This window comes from Protopterus annectens, chromosome 7.part0 (genome assembly GCF_019279795.1).
Source record: "Protopterus annectens isolate FY-2018-M chromosome 7.part0, PAN1.0, whole genome shotgun sequence".
NCBI classification, from domain to species: Eukaryota; Metazoa; Chordata; order Ceratodontiformes; family Protopteridae; genus Protopterus; species Protopterus annectens.
In genome coordinates this window covers 20,167,087-20,177,409 of record NC_056739.1, presented here as the reverse complement: position 1 = coordinate 20,177,409, position 10,323 = coordinate 20,167,087, and the positions used below count along the sequence as shown (strand labels likewise).

The 10,323-nt window shown below is 41.2% G+C and overlaps 1 protein-coding gene across 4 annotated transcripts in view; it reads left to right on the top strand.

Annotated features, from left to right (window-relative positions):
- The window catches only part of LOC122806216 (bile acid receptor-like), a 428,707-nt gene extending 419,268 nt beyond the window's left edge, over window positions 1–9,439 (top strand). For all 4 annotated transcript variants that reach the window (XM_044076450.1, XM_044076451.1, XM_044076453.1 and 1 more), the window contains one exon: window positions 8,900–9,439. In XM_044076450.1, the coding sequence (XP_043932385.1) occupies window positions 8,900–9,135 (236 nt within the window). In that variant the 3' untranslated portion in view covers window positions 9,136–9,439. The remainder of the gene's footprint in view (window positions 1–8,899) is intronic.
- Window positions 9,440–10,323: the final 884 nt, after the last annotated feature.

The following is a 10,323-nucleotide window of genomic DNA, read 5'->3' as shown; positions in this document are numbered from 1 at the left end:
AGAAGAATACTGGTAAGTTAATGGCCTGATTCAATGTAAAATCTGAAGCAACCTTAGTTAGGAAGGCAGGGTTTGTTCAAAGAGACACCCTGTCTTTGTGAAATATCAAATAAGGTGGCTCGCAAGAAAGAGTCTGGAGCTTGGAAATCCTTTGAGATGGGGTGACTGGCACCAGAAAAAGCATCTTCCAAGAAGGAAACCAACTCTGCTGTAGCTGCAGGTTCCAAAAGGGGTTTTATTAAGGCCTGGAGTAAGAAGGTGATAGCCCAAGGTGAGGCAGGTTCCCTTAAAGGAGAAGACTTTCAATAATTTCAGCAAAGCAATATGAGGTTGATATTCTCTCACATGAAAATTCGAGATGGCATCTATTTGAACCTTGATATTAGAAGAATTAGAACCTTCCTGAACCAGAGTAGCTAGGAAGTCATATCAAAAAGGATCCATGCCCTTGCAGGAATTCCAAATGGAAAATCTTCTAATTACTTCTGTAAACCTTTTAGTAGAAGGTTTCTGAGAGGATGTCAAGATTTGAAGGACATGGGGAAAAAGCCTGGACTTTCCAGCCATCATCGGCATTGGAGAAACCATGCTGTTAGTTTTAGGGCTTCTATGTCCAGGTGAAGCTTGCCGAAATGTGAGATATGAGGTCTGGAAGAGGTTCCAGCATCCAGGGAGGCTGTATCAAGTAAAGCCACAAACAGATGAGGCCAGAAGGGAACAATGAGGATAACCATCATCTTGCACCACATGGCTTTCTGAAGAAGCTTCTGTATGAAGGGAGTGGACAGATAAAAGTAGAGTAGACCTAGAGGCCAAGTATGGATCAGAGTTGTCTTCTGACCCCACCTCAGACATCAAGGCAAAGTAGCTGCTACATTTGGAGTTGGATGGAGTCGCAAATAGACTGCAGCATGCTTGGTTCCAGTGGCTGAAGATTTGGGCAGCCACCAACTGAATGAGAGACCATGCATGAGGCAAAAGAATGGACCTACTGAGCCTGTCTGTTAATACTTTGGTTTCCATGGGATGTCCACTGCGACCAGAAAGCCTTAGGAGAACATCACCTACCGCCAAACCAAGGTTACAGGTACAAGTATGCTCTCTCTTGTTGTTGATGTACCAGATCAACAACACGTTGTCTGTCTGAGTCAAAATCAACCCCTGGGGTAGGAGTCCTGAAATGCCTACAATGCTAGGTGGACAGCCCTCATCTCCAGGACACTGATGTGAAGACTGGCCTCTAAGGAAGTCTGCATGACTTGGACTGTCTTTTGCTCAAAATGTTCCCCCATCCTAGAAGGGAAGAGTCCATAGTCACTGTGGCCATCAGGGGCAGCAGAATAAATGAGCGACCTATAGAGACAGAAACAGACAGATTTAGAGACTAGAGGAAAGTCCAACCACCATTGAATCTGTTGTTTGCATACCTTTGTGAGTCTGATAGGGAAATGCACTGGTTGGAACAACACAGACCACTGAACTGTGATAGTCTACTGTAACACTCTCATGTAGAATTTGGCATGAGGGAAGAGAGTTAAAGATGTTCCCATGGACCCTAGGAGACAGAGAATGCATCAGGTTGGAGGTTTATGGTGAGAAAGAAATGCTGACATTTGTTGTCACAGAATAATGATTCTTGACTCCAGGAGTATCCTATGAATTTGGTCATCTGAAAAGGCATTAGTCTGGACTTTTCCATGTTAATCGTGATCACTTTTTGGGTGCATAACTGGATTAAGGTATCCCTGGCTTGAACTAGAAGACCCTTGATGGCAGCAGTTATGAGCCAACCATCTAAAAATGGGAACACCCGAAACCCTTGCAGTCTGAGATAAGCTGCAACCACTGCTGTGGATTTGGTGAACTCCTGGGGGCTTTAGTGAGACCAAAGGGCACTGCCCTGAAGTGAAAGTGTCTGGCTGCCAGCCAAAAGTGAAGGATCCTTCTAGACCACCTGGCTATTTTATGTGATAGTAGACGTCCACAAGGTCCACTGAGCACATCCACTTGTCCTGCCTTGGAAGAGGTAAAATGGACTGAACTGTGACCAGATGGAATTACATCTGTTTCACAAGCTAGTTCAGGTGGCTGAGATCCAAAATGATCCTGAGGTCCCCTTTCTTCCTTGGAATCAAAAAGAATCTTGAATAAACTCAAGATCCTTGCTGGTCTGGTGGGACCTCCTGGATAGCTAATTTGTCTAGCAGCTTTATGAGTTCTTAGGCTACTGCCTTTCTCTGTGGAGGTGGAACATCAAGAAGTCTTTTTGAGGAGGTTGTGGGTAGGGAAAGAAAGAAAATGATGTAGTCTCTGGTTATTCTGTGCACGCAAATATCTTGAGTGATGACCATCCAGGCTATAGGGTACAGAGACAAGCTCTCTCTGATTGCTTCCAGAGTGCAGTAGTCTGGCAACCCTTCAAGAGGACTGGAAAGGTTTGTCAGTGAAGGAGCCTTGAAACCTTTGCTCCTGTGGGCCAGCTCTACTGTGAAGGCAAGGTCCATTGTTATTATTCCACCCTCTGCCTCTGGGGGGGCTCTTTTACCAGAAGTGTTACAAGTAAAACATGTGATTCAGTGAGGCAAAGCCCATTACCACCATCTTGGTACATGAAGAAAGTCTTCTGAGGGTTGAGGAAGTGGATACCAACACCAGACAGGGTCTTGCCATTCTGTTCACTTTTAGAAGGCATTTCCTTAACCTTAGGTGCAAAGACAGTGGACCCATCATAAAGGCAATTAAGAAGGATGTCTTAAAGTTCTCTGCAAAATCACAGAGATGCATCCAGGCATGGAGGAGAATAGCAATATCACTGTTTGTTGCTCTAGATGTGCCATCAGCTGCACTGGATAACAAGCACATGAACATGTTAGAAATAGACTGTAGGTTAGCCAACTGTTTCCTCATGGTTTGAGTGGAGTCTGCAAGTAAGGATCCTGACAGGGACTTGGAGAGTTCTTTAGTCAAGTCCCTCTGAAAACGTATCAAGTGGGCTAAGCAATTCAGTGCCCATAATGCTAATGTCACTGATGTATAAACCAGCCTTCTAAACTTGTCCAGTGACTTGGACTCCCTGTTAGGCAGATGAACAGCAGAGTTTTTCTCAGATAGCCCTTTCATTGTTGCCACTGCTACCATAGTAGAATCTACACAGGACTCTTGCTTCAGAGTAGCTTGTCTTTTAGAGAAACCAAAATCTTGTACAGTGTATGGGCGATTGCCTCCACCATGTCTGTTTCCTTCCAAGCCCACCAAGGGACCAAATCAGTGAGTTTGTTGGCAGGAGGGACCAGCCAGGAAGTAGATGGGCCAACTCTACTAGTTCCTCCTGAGATGGTGCATTCAGTGGACCCACCACACACACTGTCTAAACAATTATAAAATGTCACCAAATGAGCCATCTTCTGGGGGGGATGTAGGGAAACCCTACCCTTCCTCAAAATCAATATCTTTGTTGAGTGAGAGAGAAATCCACATGCCTTCTTTTGTAAATATGCTTCTTGTGTACTTCTGCAGTGTGATGTTCCAGGGAAGACTCAGAAGCTCATGGGAGCCCCCATCTTGGAGTGTGTCAAGACATCTCTAAGATGGCTGTCATGTGGTAACAGGAAGAGGAGGATGAGGGACCAAAGATTTCAGCAGAGTTTGGGATGGTCCAGAACATGGAAGGAATACCTCTTCTGCAGATTTAGAGAGAACTCTTTCAAAAGCCTCAAAAGCTGAAGCTGAAATTCTCCCAAAGAGTGGCCTTGTGGGATCCAAAGAGTCCAGCAAAGGAATGTTCCATGACCTAATCCAGATCATCTCTGAGGCAGACACCAGAGGTGAGCTGTAGGGAGACAAAGAGGCTTGATGAAGGAAAGGATTCAAAAGCCTCAGAGATGATCCCAATCCCATGGCACCATCCCAACCTCTCAACTATAAGACCCTTCAAGATCTGACTCTGTCAGAGTCAAATCAATAAGAGATACTGTCAGAGATGAAGACTCCCACACTATTGGTTCTGATGCAGGCAGTCCCCGGGAAACACTCAGATTCAAGGGCACTGGGCCTGAAATTCAAATAAGTGCAAATAACAAAAAAAGAGGGATTGTAGGGGCAGCTCCTGGCCATCTGACAGCTGGAGGTGTCAGATGGACCCCCAATTGAATCTGGGTCCTCAAAAAAGTCTTCATCATCCTGTCTACATCTGTCCCAGACAGAATCCTACATGGACTTTAAGGAAGAAGCCGAAGATGGCTGCCTAGAGGATCTTTGATAAGACCTGTCCTGAAGAAAAGAGGAATGGGGCCATGGACTAACTGGCTCAGATGAAAGCCTTGCTTCCACAATAGCAGGAGGAGTAGGTGACCAGGTCCTAATGGGTTCTGACAAAGGAGTCATATTTAAAGATTCTGGAAGCTTAGGTGCTGGGCCCAAGGGTCCCAAAGGGTCAGGGGATGTCTTCTGGGTTTCATTCTCATGGGATTGATCCTTCTCTAAAAACTCCCCTTTAGAAGGCTCCTTTTCCTTATCTATAGCCTTTATCTTTTGTTTTGTATCCCCCAGTTTTCTCTCCCACTTTCTTGCTAGAGGAAAAGCTGGACTGGGAGGCAGTTAGTTCCACCATCGTGGCTGGGAGAAGATCCTCAAATAACAGTTCTGACTAACAGTCCGAACAGCCTTGGTCCCTGAGGCTCAGTGCAAAGAGCAACCTTCATCCAGGTGGGAAGACCCAAGCAATAAACACACTCTGAATGTGGGTCTTGAGAAAGAATCTTGTGACCGCAAGAGGTACATGTCTTAAAACCCTCTTCTTTGTTGGACATGTCAGGTGAAAGGAGAAAAGCCACAGACCTGGAAAAGAAAATTTTCCACAAACACCAAAGCACAAAGACAAACATCTTTAAGACCTATAAGACCTACAGTATTACCAGAAGACTACCAACAAAGAACCTGACACTGTAAGCTATAATACAAGATAAAAAAAGAATGAATAACAGAAAAGTTATGCTTCTAAACTGAAGGGGGGGATAAAGCTATGCAGAAAAGGTAAAACCCACAGGAAAAAAATATTCATTTATCTGAAAAAATTGAAAAACAAACGTTAAGACAAGGACCACATATGAAGCTTTGGAGTGGCAAATGAGATCTGAGATACTGTGATGAAGGTGGTGAATTGTGGGTATGGGAGGAGCCTGAGCTTTGGATCCAAATGTCTAAAAACTGCCAACGTTAAATCCATACAGATCTGATAACACATCAGTTGAGGCAGAAGAAGAGGCAGCATAAGATCAGTACAGTTTTTTAAATATCTTTATTAAATTTTCACTTACGACATAGACACAAATACACTAATAGAAAGGAAATCAAACCATGTTAACATTTTTCATGTATTCTACATTACAAGTTTTCTTTCTTTATAACTGTCATTACTTATTACATAAATTTCCCTGTTCCCCACCTTCCATTAACCTCATTCTTCCTCCAGAACATTATTCTGCATGTATCATTCCCACAGATTCCATTTATTTCTCTGTAATTTCCTCTTTCCCTTTTTTTCACAGATCCCACTTCCAGTTCTTTCATCTCTTTAACAGTATTGAATACTTCAGTCACAGTTGGTTGACATTTTTGATTTCCATTTTTTAGTAGTTGCTTTTTTGACAGCCAATAGCATTAAATTTAATAATGCCTTACTACGTCTAGGCAATTCAAATTCTGTATCCCAGTTTGAAAAAATAATTAACTTAGTTACAGCCATTTGCTCCCCCAATATTTCTGACAGGGTACTCTGTAAGAAATTGTGCCTCTGTGAATACACTTTAAGTTTTACACTTGATTCTCCATCTCCCATTTGTTTTAGTTCTGTTTTGGTGCTTTATCTTAAAATAAGTCATGGACAATTTCCTACAGTCGCTGACTATGCTTGGTGTTCCTCTGCTGCTGGGCTTTAGATGGGAATTAAGTTTTAAGTTAGCAGTAAAAAGAATTACAGCAATGCACTCTGCTTTCAGCAAAACACTGACAGTTGCAAACAGTCTGCACTGTAGACTTGCTAACACTAAGTTATTAACATAGATTTGTAGATTCATGGGTACTTTTGATCTGTAATGATCCTTTGAAGCCTAGCCATGCATTCCCAAGAAGTTTATAGCCCTTTTAAGTATGAATGCACAGGTTGTATTTTCCATGCAAAAGCGTCCCTCAACATCAGCACATGGCAGGAGCATTATATTCATGTAAATATGCAACACAGACCTAAAACATGATACAGACCAGTGGATGTGATATAACAGATAAGTGGACATACCTTGCTATAAGGAAACTTACAGTGTCTCCTTACATAGAGGTAATAATCCCATATATGAGCATGTCTCAGAATACTATTGACTTGTTTGAAATACTGCCATCATGTTTAGCTCTACAATGCCATACAACACTAATGGGCCTCAGTAGCATATGATGTCTCAGAAACTCATTCTCTGCAAAATGTTTAGCTTGCCAGGTACTCCTAACAAACAGTGCCAATATTCACAGACACCTGCTTATCCAATTGTATGTGCCAAAGTCCATTAATCCTGCAGAGTAAGCAAGCTACATTGATGCAGATGGACAAAACCCCAATAATGGCCCAGACCTAGATTTGTTTATGGAGTCAGGCATCTATAGAACCTGGTGGGAGAAAAAGAATTATAATGCTGCCCCTGCTCAGCTCACTTTGAATGGAGGGATAATGACAATATGATGGGCTGAGGTAGGTCATCCTTGTGAACTACGTATGAATGGCAGCAGGATTAGGTGAATAGGGCTATTGTCACTTTCAGACAGGGAAGGGGACACAGAGAAAGAAAGGCCATGCCCAACAGCTCATAATAAACCTTCGAGTAATTCTGGCACATAAGGGCAGGGCCTCCTAGTATTGTCCCAATTCATTCTGTGTGAGCATCAGTGATAGCTCTCAGACTCACTCTTTTCTTTCACCTAGAATAGTTTATTTTGGTTAACACAGTTTGTTTTAGAGGTGGGGGATATGTTGGGTTATAAATCTACTGTACCAACACATCTTCTTCATCTGCAGATCTGCATTTAGAACCTTTAACCAGGTACACAAGAAGTCATTTGCTACACAGTGGAATAAGAGGTCAAAGAGGCTTGGATCTTTCATCTTTATTTTGTTCAGAAGACAATATTATTCACTGAAAAAGGACTTGTGTGTTTATGCTTTAGAAACAAGCACATTCTTAGGAAAACACTAATCTAGCAAGATCTATATCTTCATTAGTAAGTAATAAGCAAACAGTCTCTCTACAGACTATTACAATCTTAGACAGTAAACTGCATTCAAAGGTTTCCTGCAGCCACAGGGAGGGCATCAGGAGACAGACAGGCTAATATGATGCTGGCTGTCTGTTTAAGTTTACTACTAATGTTGCAAGAGTGCAGTGCTACCCTTAGAGATGGGAGAAATATTGGGTTATAAATCTACTGTACCAACACCTCTTACTCATCTGTTGATAAGCATTTAGAACCTTTGTGGGAGTATGAGAAGTCATTTATTATGCAATGGAATAGGAGGTCAAAAATGTTCGGGTCTAAAAGGCTGGACACATACCACCATAGAACAGGCCGTAAAAGTCCAAATACAGACAGAGAGGGCTGATAGTCTGTCCAGAGAACTGACAATCTTGGGGCTGTTTTTTTTAGTTTGGAGTCAATATGTAATATATTTTGGTAAATACATGCCAACCTGATATTGTATTCAATAATGGGTCTGATAAGAGAAGAGTATAGGGGAATTTAAGACTTCTTAAGATCTAGAGGAGATTCCTTTGAAAATTGTTTGAGCCAGATAGGATTTCCTAACTACGACTGAGACATTATGATCAAAGAATAAAGAATTCTCAACAGCAGTACTTAGATCCCTTACCTTAAGGGGTTGGGAGGGTAGCCTAATGGTTAAGGTGTTTGCCTTACAAAGACAAGGTACAGGGCTTGAGTCTCACAAGGGATAACGGTCTAGGCTTAAAATGGCTCACAAGGGCAGTTAGCCTAGTACTAACCTATGAACCAAAGTGTCAGATTGGAGGGGTTGGCTTCCTTTATGATATGATGTAAAAATGTTTTGTTAATCAAAATGAACTACTCTGCATTTTTCATATTCAAGTCATTGGGTCTTTGTACATAGCCTGCACTAATTCTATCAGTTTCTCAATGCTGGTACAGAAATGAATGCCGATACTGCTTTTGCATTAAGGATACAGGACTGTATAGCTTCTCTGGTTTGTGTGCTTTATAAATTGTAACAAGCCACTTACTACATCAAGTGGTTTGCTACAGTTTATAAAAGTAAAACAAAAAAAGTTTTTTTTTTAGTCGTGCAGTAGGACCTTTTTTTTTTGTGCCTCAACTTAAGAGTTGAGGGGGCCCCCTGACCAGGGAATGGCTCTGGCACTGGATGAGACAGCTATGGCTCTGGTCGAATTCAACATGTTTTGTACTAGGTGAAATGTAAATGTAGCAGTTCTATTCTGTGTGTAATGAAAATGATCAGTTATGATATGCAATTTGAAGGGGAAGCAGTGCATTCATTAAGCCTGCCATTACAATTGTTTGTGTTTCATTCCAGATTGAACATTTCAGCTTCTGTTCTCTATTGAGATTATTCCCATGAAACTAAACTTATTTCAGTTCACACATTATTTAATTCAGAATGGTAACAATTTTATTTATTTTTTACAGAACTAGATCCTGATTAAAACCTGTTTACGACGGTGTTTCATATGTGTTTCACAACATGACTTTATCATTTTAATAGTGATTATTTGATTCTGTGTATTGGTTTAATTTTTTTCTCAGACTTTAATGTTGCATTGTATACAATGGCACACAGTCTAAAATTACTTTTTTTTTGTTTAAGACCGGCCTCATCTAAAGGATAAAGAACATGTGGACAAGTTGCAAGAACCTCTTCTGGAAATTTTGCATAAGTACTCAAAAATGTATCACCCAGAAGATTCTCAACATTTTGCTCGTTTGCTAGGAAGACTTACCGAACTCAGAACACTTAACCATAATCATTCAGAGCTCCTGATGTCATGGAAGATGGAGTATCAAAAACAAACACCTTTGTTTTGTGACATTTGGGATTTGTAGTAATAAAGAATATAATCCCAGGAAATGCATTCATATACTTTTGCCTTCTAACACTTTGGAAAACAGAAATAAGGAACATCACAGCTTAAAGGCAATGATGGAGAAGAAAGTGAACACTGAGTAAGTCATTGTTCAGGCTGACTAGATAGTGAACATTCATTCCTGAAAACTATTCTCATTTGTGGAACTGTAAAACATCTAGAGACAAGAATATTTAAATGAACCAAACTGATTATCTGCAGGGAGTAAACTGTTCAGGATCCTAACCAAATAAAAGTACGTGGCTCTCCACATGCTCATTTAATTATCAAGTGTGTATGTTTTATTAGGACATCTAACTTTTCTCTCCAAGATGATTTACAAATACTGGCAACCCTTTTGTTGTTGCTGAACTGTAGTTAGAATTCCCATAAATTAATTTCACTGCTGGTTCCTTCCACGTTATTATTGTTATAGAATTATCACATAGCAAGTCATTAAGTTTGTTTTTGCACAGGAACTTTATGTATACTGCATGGGAAAAACATGTAGCCCATGTATACCTCTAAATGAATCAATGCTGGTCATAAAGCCATGACAGCAGAAAGTATTTGTCCACAGTGAGTAGTAAGACTGTGGCTTCTGCGACTTAAGCACTCACACAGGATTACTTTCCATGAATGACTGAAAGAATCTCATTATCTGCTACAATGCATCTTTAGCATTTGTGTACTATTGCTTAGAAATTGCATGAACATTTTTTAAGCTTCACAACTGCACTTGTGTTTTGTTGCAGCCTAAGTAATGATACAACTTCTGTTGGTGCTGCTCTCACTACACTTTTTGCCTCCCTGCATACCAACCATTAGCCCTCTCCTATTAGTCTTCAGCTTATTTGTACCTCATCCAGTGTGGTGAATGGGGTGAGCTGTCCCCTAGGCAGGTGTGAAGATGGCTCAAGCCCCACTGTTCTTGTCCTTCTGCTTTGTCAGATGGATGAATGCATCTTCATCCTTGTAGCTTGACAATCTGGCTTAACACTTCCAAACGAGGGTCATCTGACTGTTTCACAATGGACTACAAATGGAATCTGACTGGTTTCCAGGCCTCAGAACTATATGATCACTCTCCACCTGGTCATGCGTAAAGGATTCAGATTTAATGGTCATTTTGTATTAAGTCCTAACCCCACCCTGATTACCGACATAA